The following is a 15,701-nucleotide window of genomic DNA, read 5'->3' on the forward strand; positions in this document are numbered from 1 at the left end:
TGCACAGCTCAATGCAAGAAACCCCAGTGATCCACTATGAGGTCTAGGGTGAGACGGTCACTGGAAGCCACAGGGGATCCCAGTTCTGCAGGACAGGACCCTTAGCAAGCTGCAGTACCTGACTGAAGGAGCAGGGCAGTCTCGAGGCCATTCCCTCAGGTACTCAGATAGCAGTGAGACAACCGACTACCGGACCCTAGTTAGCAGCACAGGGGGCGGGGAGCTGCCCTAATCTCCTCCCTCCGCCGCACCATTGGTTGGTGCGTGTCGGGGCGGTGCCCGCGGCGGCCGAAGCAGGAAGCGGCGGGGCCGGGCCGTAGCAGCAGGCAGGGCGGTGCCCTGGGGTTGGACCGAGTAGGGCAGAGCCCGGGGAACTCGCTGTAGGCAGCCGCGGAGCGTCGGGCTGTGCGAGTGGCTCGGCTCGGCTCGGCTCGGCTTCCCTGTCGCTGCCACGGAGCGGCCTCCGGCTCCGCCCGCCGCCGCCACCGGGAGAGCCGTGCGGGCGGCGGGGGCGGCCTGACATGAGATCATCGCCGGCAGCGGCAGCATGGCCTCTGCCGGGAGCGGCGGCGGCCGCGCCGCACCGCGGGACGAGGAGGCCAACGGCGAGCTGGACCGCTCCCTGCAGCTGATGCTGCGGGCGATAGCGGAGGAGCGCAGCCGCACCGGCCTCCGCCACGAGATCAGCGGCCTCGGTGAGCGGGCGGGCGGGAGGGCTGCGGGGCCGCGCCTGGGCTCCTGCTCCTCCGTTGTTTGGCGTGCCCTTGGGCCGGCGGCCGCGGTTGTTGGGAGCACGGAGGTGTCTCGCTGGGTTTTTCCCCGCCAGGCGGTCCCTCCCGCTCCTCCGGTGGGCTCGCACCGAAACGTGTGACGTCTGCTCGGGTCTGGGCTGAGCCCCCGTTGCAGAACGGGAACCGAGTTGTGCTCCGGTTGACTTGATGCCGCAGCTGCCTCAGCTAAGAGCCTTTGGGCAGGGGAACTCTTCCAGGAGGGATTATGAATAGAAAGCACTTGTTGTGTGCGATGAAGAGATGGTGAGGGCTGGGTTCTGCCTTGTTCACAACTGCTGTGTGCTCTGTGCTGGGTGGGATGCGTGCTCAGCAGTCCCTGCAGGGTCAGGGCTTTAAATTGGGAACACTTAAGCGAAATTGTTGTTTTTTCTTCTGCGTGGCCTTTATTAGTGGCTTATCCTTCCACTCCTCATCAACAGCTTCCCAAACATCTCCGTCTCCACATCTTACTTAAAGACTGTGAGGTTTACTTGGATTTTACTGGTTTCTGCAGTACAAGTTGGTGTTGAAAACACTATTGGTTCTCCTCCTGTCCCCTGTGTACCGGGTTGTCCCCCAGTGCTTGCTGGGGTCTCCACAGGGAGGGGTGGGCACTCTTATTTCTGCCTTGCGTATGATGAAACCTTCTTCAGACACAAAGCAATGAGTCTTTCTCATTTTTTTTTATGCTTTTTCTGATGGTGTCGTGTCCCCAGGCTATACTGGAATATAGAAGTTTTACAGTGAAGCAAAAACAAAAAAATGTTTTACAGCCAAGTAAAGCCTTATGGCAAAGAAAATGTAAACAAAAGGGTGAAAATAGAACAAACAACAACAAAATAAGCCCAGACGCCTGTGAGATTGGATTTCTGGAAAACTTATTGCCACCTTGTGTTTGGCCATATCAAGTTTGAGTGAAAATAAAAGCTTACAGGAATCGAAATACTAACGCTACTTTCTTCTACTGAAGTTGGCTGTCTAGAATATAAGAATGCTTCCTAGCTGCTTGTATTTAAACGTGTATCTGCTACAGCTCGTGCTACAGCATGGCTTTTGGATGGCTGTGCGAGCCTTTGGACAGTATTACACCCTCAACCCCCTCTCACCCAGGCAGAGATGTTAAGGAAAGCTCTAGGGAAATGGCTGAGCTCCTTGCACTGAGGTTAATTTTGGCTGTGGAGGGTCTCCTGTGTGTGGATGTGCCTGTTTGAAACTAGGTCATATGTCAGCATAGGAGTGCTTTGTGTGTTCAGTTTTTAGCATCCATCTGAACTCCAGCTGCAGATGCTGCTGTTTGCCAGCCTGTAGCTGCTTTGCCTTGCCTACCAGCATGTCCTGCAGGCAGAGGGATGCCGACATACCAAGTGGGGCTGCTCTTAGGATCAGGTTGGGATATGAACATTTAAATTGTCACATTTGAAACAACCAGCCTTGGAGCTGTTAATGCTGACCTTGGGCGAGTCCCATGCCTGGCTGCAGGACAAGCATATCTGCAGCTGATTTTAAGATGGTGGTTTGTCTTCTCATAACAGACAAATCCTTTCCAGCGGTGACAGGAGTCATAGTAGACTCAATCTGTTGTGAGTTTGTCTGAGTGCTCTTGAAATCAGCTGTCAAAGGCTTTGATCCTGTTAAACTGTAGTTTCTTTTCCGACTGCTGTTAACCCCTTTATGGTAAATGGAACTCTATGGGTCAAATTTGTGGAGCTTCTTTCCCATTGTATGTTTTCTTTAAGTTATCCTATGCTCCCTAGTTTAAGGAGGAAAGTGCTGCTTTTGCTGGTGCTGGGTTTTGGTGTGAGGAAGTGCTTTTTTTCAAGAATATCACATCAGCACTTAGACAAGTGTTGTTCAAAACTGTGAATCCCCTCATAGGGATTTTCCTTATTTTCCTCTGTGTGTAACGTAGAAAATACATCAAACCCGCTGACATCACACTTCAGAATAATGACTCATGCGTGACTCTGTACCAGGCTGCTTAATAGCAATGGTGATGCCACTATGAGACGTCTCAGCTGCATGTCAGTGTCATCCAGCTGTACAAAGCATTGCACTCACAGCTGACTGGAGTGCGGTTTGGTACTGCATTTCAATGCCTTAGGAATTCTTAAGGGAATTATAGAATTGCTTTATGACCTTTATAAGAAAGTTTTATATTCTGACAGGTTCTGTATAATGTTAATTGTGTGGTTGGGCATACTGTACTCTTCATTTTAGGACCTAGTTGTTAAAACATAAATAATGTGAGCTGGGAACTTCTCAGCTGCTTCTTTTCTGTTGGAAATCCCTTCCTGTGCTGTGCTTGCTGTCCTCAACAGTGTTGAGTGTAAAACTCTGAAGTTAAATTGGCCAAAGCCCGGACCTGGTAGAGTTTAGGTTAAACCTGAAACTACTGTGTAGTGTTGTACATTGCTTAACTTCTCTGTCTTTCATCCCTTCAAAGTTGAGTTGCTCTGTCTTCAGTGCAGCCTAATGCTCTTGGATGGAGGTGTGACTTGCTTCTGGACTTTATAATTAGTAAGAAATGAAAAAAAAAATAGGTCTGAATACCATCTTGAACCATAGCTGATTGAGAACAGAGATGCAGCCAGGCAAAAGTCTTGAGGCAGCTGGCTCAGGACTGAAACAGCTGTCAAAAATTGCTGTTAGTAGGCACTGGTGACAGCAGCTGTAGTGGTTACAGGTGCTGGCTGAGGGGCCAGACCCTGCAGAAGGCATGATAGTTTTATCGCTAATTAAATGTTCCCTGTGGCTTCCTGTTGGGAGAGGAGATGCTCTCTTGCTCATCTGACCCTCAGTAGGAGGAGGGCAGGGGGATGCATGCTTGGTAGGGGGTCAGCAGAAAAAGGAACCTTTTTCTTCACAGCCTGAGGAGTATGTGAACTTGTTTGTGCAGCAGTGATCTTCAGAGCTTGTCATGTGAGTAAAAGCCAGAGGATGATTCATGTGCCGAATGATCATGATGAATAAAAAAACTTGGAAATAAGTAGGTCTCAAACCTTCCTGAGAGAAGGGAAAGCAAGGTGGCATATACTAAGTGTTTATGGACGTTGTGAAAATAGGATGGGAACGTGAAGACCTGAGTGGGAAAATGTGGGCAAAAAGGGTTAAGGAGAGCAAAACAGATGTTTGGAAAGCAAACTAGGTTAAAATAAAAATTGAGGAGAACTAAAAATAATTAGGACTTGAAAGTATTAAAATCAGACCTTCTGCATAGAGTGGTGGTAATGTTAATTAAATTATAATATTCAAAAAGGATACATTTGCTTCTGAAACTCTGAAGAAAATGTAACCACTGAGTAGGTGGAAGGATCTGCTGAGGGTTTGCTGAGCTAGTTTGACAGGAGTAATTTGGATGTAGAAAGAAAATATATTCTTCGTTCCTGTTTGTTCCTGGAGTTGGCTCAGTGATTAGTCTAGTCAAAGGTGAGGGACGAGAAAATCTGGAAAGCTTTGCTTTCTCTTGAACTTTGAGTATCAAGGTCAGTAAATCACTTCTGTTCTTCTGAGAGCTTGAGGGGCATATACAAGCAGCCAAATTCACTGCCTTAGAGATAAAAATCACAGAATCGCCAAGGTTAGAAAAGACCTCAAAGATCATCCGGTCCAACTGTCTACCAGTCACCAATGTTGTCCACTAAGCCACATCCCTCAGTATAACATCTAAATGTTTCTTGAGCTCCTCCAGGAGTTGGTGACTGTACTACCTCCCTGGGTAGCCTGTTCCAGTGCCTGATTAGTCTCTTGGAGAACTATTTTCTGATATCCAACCTGAATCTCCTCCACAGGGGTCTGAAGCTGTTCTTTCTAGTCCTATTGCAAGTTACGTGGGAGAAGAGGACAACCTGTACCTCACCACAACCTGAAGCTGTCAGCTTCTCCAGGAGAATACTGTTGGAGACAGCATGGAAGGCTTTGTTGAAGTTTAGGTAGACTGTCATCAGTCTTTCCCTCATCCAGCAGGCATGTCACTCTATAACATGTTGGTCAAGCAGGACTTGCTTTTCATGATCCCATGCTGGCTTGGCCTGATCTTCTGGTTGTCTTGCACATGCCACGTGATCTCCCTTGAGATGGTCTGCTCCATAACCTTCCCTGGCACTGAGGTCAGGTTGATGGGTCTGTAGTTCCCCAGATCCACTTTACAACCGTTCTTGTAGATGGGAGTCATGTTGGTGAGCCTCCAATTCCCTGGGACCTCTCCAGTTGACTAGGAATGCTGATAGGCAAGTGGCTTGGCTATCACTTCTGCCTGCACCCTCGGTTCGATTCTGTCTGGCCCCGTGAATGTGTGGCAGTGCAGGTGGACTAGTAGGTCTCTGTTTCCACCTGAATTGTGGGAGGTTTGTTTTGCTCCCCAGCTGAGACTTCCAGGTCAGAGAGTGGAGAACCCTGAGGATAACTGGTTGGACTTTTAAAGACAGATGCAGAGGAGGCATTGAGGACCTCAGCCTTTTCGTTATCCTCAGTAATTACATTCCCTACCACATCCAGTAAAGGATGGAGATTCTCCTTAGCCATCCTCTTACTGTAAATGTATTTGTAAAAAAGTTTTTTGTTCTCTTTCACCCCAGTGGCCAAGTTCAGTCTGGGCTTTTGCCTTTCTAATTTTCTTTCCACGTCATAACAACTTCTTTGTACTCTCCCTGTGTTGCTCATCCCTTTATCCACAGAAGGTAGATTCTCTTTTTCTCTTAGAGCCTCACAAAGAGCTTGCTGTCCATCCATGCTGGTCTTCTTCCCCTGCAACTCATCCTGCAGCACAAGGGGGTAGCCTGCTCCTGCAAATTTGACTTCCTTCTTTAGGAGCGACCAGCCTTTCTGGCCCCCTTTACCCTTCAGGGCTGAATACCAAGGGACTCTTCCTACCTACTGGTGACCAGAACAGCCCAAAGTCTACACTCTGGAAGTGTAAGATAGCAGTTTTGCTGACCTCCCTCCAGACTTCACCAAGAACTGAGAACTACCATTTCACTCTGTCCAAGACAGCTCCTGACCTCCACATCTCCCACGTGTCCTTTTCTGTGAGCAGCAGGTCTAGCAGGGCATCTCCCCTGATAGGCTTTCTTACCAGCTGTGTCAGAAAGTGATCTTCCATACACTCTGAAATCTCCCAGACTGCTGCTTCTGTGCTGTATTGTGTTTCTAGCATATATCAGGGAAGCTGAAGTCCCCCATGGGAACAAGGGCTGGTGATCATACAACTTCTGCCAGCTGTTCGTAGAAAGCCTCATCTGTCTTTTCATCCTGGTTAGGTGGTATGTAGCAGACTCCCCACCAGGATGTCTGCCTCATTGGCCCTCCCCCTGATCCTTACCCAGAGAGTCAACCTTATTTCCACACCTGAGCTCAACAGCATCAAAAAGCTCTCTAAGCTGTGCCACCACCCTTTCTTCCATGCCTATGCATTCTGAAGAGCTTATACCAATCCATTCCAATGGATAACAATCCCCTGTAATGAGTTTAATATACCTTTGTTTCTAAATTAGTTTTCTTTTAATGCATTTAGATTTTTTGAGTTTGTCATCTTTTATAGTACCTCAATATTTGTACAAATTGCTTTCTCCTATTTATAAAACATTTTGCAGCTAATACATGTGAAATGTTCAAGAAAGGATGAATATTCAAATTCTGAAAAAGGATGCTTATGTAAGTAATTTATAAATAGTACAATTAAAAAAATGTGCATAGAGCAGCTTCCTAATGAGTAAAAATAAGACAGTGTTCTAGCTAGAGAGAGTGTGTATTTCCTTCTAGGAAAGGTTCTAGAAAGTAAAACACAAACCAAGATTTAAATAGGTTATTTGAGTTTGAGCTAAGGTAGGTGGCTTGATTTAACCAGCTTACCCTAGGTATTGAATTTCAGATTTACATTGGAAAAAGCAAGCCAACTAGCCAACTGCAAACGAATTCTGAAGATTTTTTTTTTTCTTGAAGAGAAAGATAGCGTAGCCAAGAGAGTAATTGGGCACTGGAAGGGGCTCCCCAGGGCTGTGGTCATGGCCCCAAGCTGCTGGAGTTCAAGAAGTGTTTGAACAACACTCTTACACACATAGTTGATTTTTCAGTGGCCCTGTCTGGAGCCAGGAGTTGGACTCCGTGGATCCCTTCCAACCTGTGGTGGTCTATGATTTTTTGTGATAATTTTAAAAGCTACTTTCCTTTATTTTTTTTTTCTTTTTCTTTCTTGTATGGAAAGCTGGATGAAACCTTTGAAATCAAGCATGCCTGTATACATCCAGTGTGCAGTTGAGTGCTTGTACAGCGTGGTGCTGGAACCTTTGCTGGAGCTGGCTCTGAGACCTCATGGCTTTGGTCCTGGAGTGGGAAAGGGTTTGTCCAGTAGCCCTGCACACAGGACTGATGAAGTGAGGCATTTGCTCAAAAGCTCCTGCCAGAGATACTGCTTTTGTCCCAGCAAAGCATAGTGGAGAAGCAGTAGAATGTGACTGCAGGGAAAGGTCCTTTCTGGCAGGGCTGTGCCATGTGGCTTGCTTTTTGTTGAGGTTGTATTCTGTTGCTATCGCAGAGCGATAGGCTGTGATTTTTGCTGTGGTGTGCTTCTGTGCAATGGTGGTAGGATCTAAGGAGGGACAATTGAGACTTTTGCATTGGAAGTGGGAGACGTGATATTGGGCTAGGCTCGTGTGTGATTATGGCCAGGCACAAATGTTTAATTTTGAAGGCTGGAGGGAAAATATTTGCTTCCAAACAAGCTCAAAGATCTTGTGCCTTGTAAACCAGACCTGCCACATGTTCAAGCCCAGAAATGTTCAGGAGTAACAGCTTAGGATCAAGTCTGTAACATGTGTTTCCTCATCTCTTTTTAATATGCCCCCTCAGGACTGTTGTGTAAAATAGCTCCTGGGCTCTCTGAGTGCTAGTTACTTCTCTTTGTTGTTTCCAGCTTCTGTGCTGTGGAAAATGGCAGTTTAGGGTACAACCCCAGGGCTGTGGTCTTCCAAGATAAATACCTTTATTACAGATAATTTCTTTATTTTTAACTGTCATTAGAAATGTTTTTTTGGTTGTTTATTACAACTCTTCTAGCACTGTTGTATCTAACAGCGTTTGAGACTTTCCATTACGCACCAGAGTTTTTAGGGGATTTGTAATTTGGCTATGGAAGTTAGCTTCTGGCAGGAGCTTGACAGACATCATCCCATATCAATAATGTGATCTCTTTATTATAGCTTTTATGTATTTTTGAGCAGTTGGGTTATTTGTTTATTCTTTCTGTTTAATGGAGATGGTTTATAGGATTTCTATGACCTGCAGAAGAGTATACATCTTTGAATTATAAGAGACAGACTGGAGATGCTGAAATATGGAGGCAGATTTATAAAAAAACAACCAACAACAAAATGAAACAACAGCAATAGTGGAACTACCCTCTAGATCACTGTTGCCCCAGTGAAATAAGTATTTTAGGTTTTTAAACATGGCGTGCTACTGTTCGTTGGTAGCTGCTTTAAAAAAAAATAATATATATATATATACATATAGTATACATATTAATCCTTAAAGGGATTATTAGTTACAAATCCGTTTTGAAGTCTGCATTCTGTTTTGTTCTTCTAAGATGGATTGGAGGTCTTGGATTAAAATACGTTCTATCATTACAGTTCAGGATGGATCAAAGGATTTAACAGTGTATCTGCTTGGATTCTTTCCAAAGAAATGAAAATTGAATGTCCTGGTGGGTGAGGTATGTGGTTTTCCACACTCATCTTCCGTTTAAAACTCGAAGGATGCGAACTTTCCAACAGTTGAAATAGACTTTGTTGCCTTAATCTGCATCTCTGGAAGAGCAGCCCCCTGCATTTAACTAGTTAATGCATGTTGCACCTAGTTATCCTTGTAAATGGGAGGCTAAACAGTGTGAAGAAGCAGGGCTGCACTTTCTTTGCAGGCTTCCACAAAATGAATTAATTACTTTCCTTCATGCATTCAGGATTCATAAAGTCCAGAGAAATCATCATACTGCCTCTTTATAGGAGTCCTGGTATTGTGAGCATGCTTCAACTACAGTTCAGCTGGAAGAGCTTGGTAAAATGCAGCAGCTGTTCTTAGTAATTTTTTTTTTCCCCCTAAATCTTTATCATTAAAGGTGTGAATACTACATGTAAGTAATTCGAGGGTTTTCTGTGATCCTGTTACAGAAACAGTTTTAAAACTGAAGCTCTTGTCATTCTCTCTGTGTGCTGGAATTAAACAGAAGTTGAACCCTGAAAGTAACAGTAGTTTTATCTTCTTCAAACATGTAGTGAAGGTGGAATGAAAGCAGTAGAACTGCTTTGTTAGGTTTTCCTTAAACATTTCATTAAGGTTTCTGAAGTCAGATCTTTGAAGTGAATGTCTTGCTTTGCGGGCAGATAGCATGTTCTGCCATTAAAAGGAATTCATTTTGGAGTTGGTTATTTTGTTCCACTACAGAATTGTCCCTCATGTTAGGAACAATATCAAAACATGACAGGGATTCTCCTTGTAGAACCTTTTTCTCTTCTCCTTTTCCGAAGATGTGGGACTGTGGATCCCATCATCCCCTATCATGGAACTAGGCCAGATCAGGTTGAACCGTGGCAGATAGGTTTGAAGCCACCTCATCTGTTGCACTGTTGTGCCCTTCATGGAAGATTGCATCACTGGACTTGGGTCTTTCCCCTTTATCTATAATGTGCTCAGTCAGACTGACTGAGACTGCCCTGGCGTTGATGTTGATGAGCGGGCGATGAAAATCTTTACAGCTCAATCAAGACCTAGCTTTTTGAAGCTACCATTCAGAGGAGAGAGGCCATATATCAATGACTGCTGGAGGCTTCCTCCATGCCTAGATTCTTAATTTCAGGAGGCGTGCATGAAGTTAATGCTTCCACAAACAATTTTGCCTACGGCGTTGTCTCAGCCTTTGGATGCTGGGTGGTACTTCTCTTGATCACATGGATGTGGAAGAGGAGATATTTCTAATCATCTCTACTTAGAAGTCGCAGATAGTTCTGGCTCTCATCTCTGTATGTCTAACTAACAAAAAACTGGAAGGAAAAAGTGTGTTGGGGCTTTTTGGGTCTGTCTTACAGAGCCCTGTGTGGTAACCTGGAATGTGGGCGATGGATTAAAACAATGGTGGAGCTAGAGCTGACTCTGCATGTGAAGGGTTCTGGTTGCCTGAAGATGCTGAAATATCCTCATGGTGAGGGAAAAGGGAAAATAGATTTATGGTATATTCTGCTAAGGTACATGAAAGGTTGCGCCAGAAACGTTCCCCTCCTTGTCTCCCTGATCAGAGACTAAATACAAGAATTGTTGAGTGTCTGGCAATGTTAAATTTTCAATGAAGATTATTTATCACCTTAAAGGACCTTGGGAGTTTTAAGTTACCACAAATCTCACTGCTCCATAGGGTGTGAAGAGGTCAGTGTGATTTAAGTAATCAGTCTTAAGGAGATGAGTTTAATACTTGCTAAGCATCGCTCCTGCATGACTATTGCCTGAATACATATTTTCCAAAACAGAGGAGCAAGCTTATCGTGGTATGTCCTGTAGATAAAGCTCTGTAAACCCAGCACGCTTCTTAAATAATCATAATCCAGCTTTATACATTTTGTAGGAATGCTTAATTTATTTTTTTGCTCACTTTTAATGAGAAGTTTAGTTCTGCCTATATAATGATGTGAATGGGTGACCTGTGTTTTTCATAACAAGGGTGACTAAATTCTCTGTAGTCAAAGCATCATGTGAATTGTTAATAGGCCATGTTTTATGTGAATAGAGGGCACTAATTTCATCCACTTTGATCTTTTGATGCTAAAGGCACAGATTACATTGTTTTGTTATTTTTGGCCTGATTTGTGAAATATTTATCCTAGATTCTTTTTCATAGGTGGTTTTTCACCTTTAAGTTAAAATTGTAATAGATGTGAAGATGTGCATGATGTGCATGACAAGTTTTTCAAATGTTCTAGGATTAGAATAACAATTGTAATGTTTTCACTTCTGTTCAAGAGCTGTAATATTGATTATATATGTATTTAATTCACAACATTGACTCTATGACAACCATAGGGTCAGTGTGGAAGGACGATGCCTTTAGTACTTGTTCCATATTTGGTTGTGGCTGTTCCAAGAAGCTGGTGGAATAAATAGTTCTATGACAGGCAGAGTTTGAGGTCCAAAGAAAACTTTAAAATCTTGTTGTTTTGCATAATAAGGTTTCTAGGTATCTCCAATATGAAGAGATTGAAACATTTGGACTTGCTAGACCTTCCTTGTAGAGGCTTGCTGATCTTTTGCTCAAGGGCCTTGTAAGTTGGGTTTGTAGGTGATACTGGAAATGTTGACATCTCACCCTTAGCAGATTCATGCACATTTCTGTGTACTATGCTCCCCTCTGAAGGGCAGCCTGCCCTATGTGGTAGGAAGGACAGGAGCAGCATCTTTAACCAGCGATATTTTAATATTGGAAATGTTTTTTCCAGCATTGCCAGGGAATAGAAGACTCATCTATTTGATACTTGCTTGAGGTTTTGAGTCCTAAAGCAACATCTGGTAAAAACAAAGATAATAGAAAATGTTTCCGACACTAAATAAGGAGGTGGAGGTGTGAGTCATTCTCTAAACTAGAGCCTAGTTGAAATCTAACTCAGAAGGTATGCCCAGAGAAAGAATATACCAACAATTAATGCAGACATTTGAAGATCTATATTCAGTGTCTGTGTTCTAAGTAAGACTTGTAATTTTGGGCAAGTTGGTGACACTCCTTGTGCTTGTGTTTCTCCTCATGTTATTGGGTAATAACAAGGCATTTTTTAAGAGGAAAAAACTCTCCTATGATTAACAACTCTTCTAATTTCTTAGGGACAAAGGTAGCACCTGAGCTCTTCCTGTCAGCAGCATGCTAGAGGAGTGGAATAGGGTACCAACGGTGGAGTGCACCAGGGAAGGCATGGATGACCTCGTGTGGACGGTCCTCTTTGATTCTGAATGGTTCATTAGGCAGAAAGACTGAGCAGTTCAGATTATCAAGGGAAACAAAAGGCTAGCAGGGCAGGTTGTACGTTGCAGCATTCAGGAATGTAAAGGCTTTTTTCTCCGTCTGAATAAGAATGCATAATTTTGCTTTATTAACAAAACCCTTAAACTTGGAGCTGTCAGTGGCTTTTTTGGAGTAGAACTTGAGTTCTGAGTTTTAAGATTCTTTTTGACCTGAATTGTTCTGCGTGCTTATGTGCGTGTCTGATATGAAAAAAAAAGTCCACATTCAGATTTTGTCTCATGGTGTTCAGAATTGGGATAAAAGAGCATATGAATCGTAGACGAGCTCTTCTTTTTAGTTCCCTGGCAAGGAACTTTTAAAATGCATCACAAATGTTTCTTCAGCAAAACGCTATGGCAAATGCAGCAGTTAATGAAATGCTCATCTTGTACTTGTGTGCCACCCTCTCTTAATCTAGAGGTTGAGGATGTTTTCTAAAATTTAACAGATCAAAAAAGGGCAAGAGGCAAATCTGTGTTGCTGGAATTGTATCTTGAACTTTTATGTGTCTCTTCAAAATTATTATCTATGCTGCAGTGCTGTGACAATTGGATGGAGGACTACTAAGGTGTATATCCTTTACTAATGGCAGTTTAGAAAGGTAGTGAACTGTGTAATTGAAATAACATAGCAGGGAATTTGTAATGTAACCATTGGCCAAAGGTAGGGATAAGCAGAATATGAGATTCCACCTTGTCCTGGGAAATTCTTTGGATAAGACCTATCTTTCTCAATTCATATGCTCCTGTTGAGACTTTGCATCTGTCCTGAGGTAAGAGGTGGAGATTTCTCAACAGATAAATGTTGCAGCTGTTCTTGATTTTAGAAAACAATTTTTTAACCATTTACTGTCTGGAGAGACTGGCTACAGGTGTTTGGAGGGAAATGAGATGGGTCAAAGAGAGACCCAGGCAGGGAGAGAGGGCAAGAGAAACAGAAGTGTCTAAGCATAGACATGTCATGGGGTCAGATGGAAAGTTAGTAAGTCTTTTAAATGTGTAGTCCCTATTCTCTGGACTCCACATTTGTACACTTGTGAAAGCCTTCTAGATCCATAGAATTTTGTAGTTGAAGAAAAGTGTCATCTTTGGAGAAGAAATCAGTGGTGATGCTGGTTAGCAATGGAAAAGAATGGCATGTTTCAGCAGCTAACATATTAATGGTGGGCTAAACTTCAATAAAATCTAATAGTATCTTTGCAACAGTTGCTGTCTATCTTACTGTAGGGTGCTGTCTTTAGAGCAGTTAATATTTTGAGTGTTTTCTGACTGAAGTTAGTATGCCGTTGATGTTACTAAAATTCCTCTTATTTTTTTCTTCCCCTTTCTCTATTTTAGTTAATAAGAACTGTTTGTCAGAAATGCAGTCTCTTCCTTCTGTAAACTGGTTGTCTTATATGTATGTCAAACAGACTGGTGCATGTTTTTGTTTTGTTTTTAAATCTTGACCACATGGTAGTTAGAAGTGTTGGTCATCAGCTTTTGGAAGCAAAAATAGGCTTGTGGTTGGGAATGGAAGTGCGAATTGCAGCTTCCAGTACGAAATTGCTTAACACTCAGCTGCTAGCAGTGCATGGTAAGTGTAGGAAGTCTTTCTGCTTCCCTACACATTACTGTTGTAGCAATTGCTCTTCCACTCCTTTTTGCTTCTTCCTCACTAGTGTGATGCTAGCTAGAAGCATGCAGTAGGGAAATAGGAGAGAAGATGCGTACATGCAAACTCTGCATAGTTTTGTAAAGCTAAAATTCTGAAAAATTCCTGGTCTTATCACATCAACAACAATAGTTTTTTAGTGCTTTGACTGTAATGTTTATTATGAAGATAGGGATGTTAGATGCACCTCATCACGCAGGCTGACATGATTGAGTCGGCGAGAACAAGAATGCTGTGTACATATGACATAGAATATGTTTGTTCTGCTATAGACAGATTTCTGTACTCATTGGTGCCAGCATGCTTTAGTAGTCATCAGATGATGCCCACAGGGTATGTTCAAGGCTTGGGATGTTTGGGACTGTCGTTGGCAGATACTGGAAGCAGTAGTAGGACACGTGTAGCCACTTGTCCCTCTTCCAAGTTTTTGAAGCAGTTGTGCCCAGTGGAGTTGAGACTGCTTCTGCTCAAGGAGGAGAGCTGCACCTACATAAACTTTCCTCAGCTGTGACAGTTAAGACATTGAAGTGCTTTCTCCATTAGTTCCTTATGTGGAAAGATGATGTAGATGAATCTTCCCATGTTATCCTAATGAGTAAATTAAATGAGAGCAAGCTGTGGAAGCAATGCTTTAATCCCTGCTGGAGTTGATGGAAATTTGTACTCTGGAGTGAGTGAAGTTTGCATGCAGCTTCTGAGGAAGGTTCAGGTTACTTCCAGTGATTTCCAGCCTACTACAACACAGAGCATCTGTAGTTTACAGTTGGAGTGGGCCAGATGAATCTTAGCTGTACATTGCAGACAGAACTATTACATGATGCATATGATGACTGTTGGATGAGAAGGCATTTATTACTTTTGTGCATTAAAGTCTACTAACAGATAACTGTATCCTACCAATTGTGTTGGCATTTGCTATAATAACATATTTAAAATGAGCTAGTAGATCTCTGTAACAGGCTGTCTTCATTTGATAATTAATAATGACAATTATTTCTTTCTAAATTTAACTTCTATGATTGCTGTGTTTCAATATTTCTCAAATAACTTGCAGTTCAGTTTGAATTCCACTCTTTCAAAGGTAATTCTTCAAGTTCTGCAGAGTGGCTTATACTTTGAAATTCTATGGCTTTTGATTTCACATTAACTAAAATGTTTTCCGCGGTGTATGCAGTAGTAGAATAGAGAAGACTGTCAGAAAAAAAGGTATGAGCAGCAAAAATATCATTTACAAGTGTTCTTGGTTGGTTTTTTTTGTTTGTTTGTTTTTTGGAGGAGGTTATGTTTGCATTCTCAGCCATCATCATATCCAGTAGTATTCTGCAGTTGGAGAATATGGACAATACGAGAATGGCAATAGAAAACTGAGAAATGAGGGTAAGAGAAAGATCTCTCTCCACATTCCTCTTCGGAATAAATCTATAAGCCATGGTAAGGAAAATGAAAGAGAGAACTGCAGTGTCTGGGATCTATACACTAGTATTACTTAATTCTTTTGTGTGGCTAGCAGTTGTTTTCTTTTGTTATTTTTGTTACCTTCTTGAAATGAAATAAGAAAGAAGCATGTTTTTTTTTTATTTTCTAGTGGTGTTTTCTTTTTCTTCCTTTGGTAACAGTTCTCTGTGAGAGTTGTCCTGCTGTTCTACTGTTTTCCCTGTAGTAATTTGACATTGAAATGGCAGTTAAGTCTGTGAAGAAATTTCTTTTTTTGCTGTGTATTATTCTCCTTTTATGTCTCCTTTAGGTGCATCTGTAATGTATACCCAAAATAGATAGCTTCTGCAAATTGCTTTCCTCTTGGGTGAAATTCAATAAAACAGAAAATAGCTGAAAGGAGTGGTCTGAGTCAGTTGTATATGGCCTGAAGAGTAACAGTGCAAGTGGGAAATGTGTTGGTATATTGCTCTTCAGCACTGTAGATGTTCCTCAGGTGGATCGAATTGTTTAAGTTACTGTTAGTAGTCTTTTATGAATTCAGTCTTAGCTCAACATTAACTGTTTTAATTTTCTTGCCTCTAGCTTTGCGCTGTCCTTCCCCTCTGTCTTATGCCTTACTAGTGAGAGCTCTTGGACTGATTTTCCATGCTACAAAGTTACGTGGCTTCTAGCTGTTGTACTTGGGCTGCATTTCACTTTCATCAAAGTTTGTTAATGTGTTTCTTGTGCAGGAGCAAATTTTTAGTCTTAATCATTGTTCATGGCTCTGAGTGAGAGTCAGTGCTGCAAATTTTGTCATGTTTTGCCAG

At 42.7% G+C, this 15,701-nt stretch overlaps 1 protein-coding gene across 2 annotated transcripts in view; it reads left to right on the top strand.

Annotated features, from left to right (window-relative positions):
* Positions 1 to 354: 354 nt before the first annotated feature.
* Positions 355 to 15,701, top strand: part of KIAA0930 (KIAA0930 ortholog) — a 60,537-nt gene continuing 45,190 nt past the window's right edge. For both annotated transcript variants that reach the window (XM_065742401.1, XM_065742403.1), the window contains exon 1: positions 355 to 695. In XM_065742401.1, the coding sequence (XP_065598473.1) occupies positions 548 to 695 (148 nt within the window). In that variant the 5' untranslated portion in view covers positions 355 to 547. The remainder of the gene's footprint in view (positions 696 to 15,701) is intronic.

This window comes from Cyrtonyx montezumae, unplaced genomic scaffold (assembly GCF_038088225.1).
Source record: "Cyrtonyx montezumae isolate F1298 unplaced genomic scaffold, pur_monq_1.0 scaffold_3, whole genome shotgun sequence".
Taxonomy (NCBI): domain Eukaryota; kingdom Metazoa; phylum Chordata; class Aves; order Galliformes; family Odontophoridae; genus Cyrtonyx; species Cyrtonyx montezumae.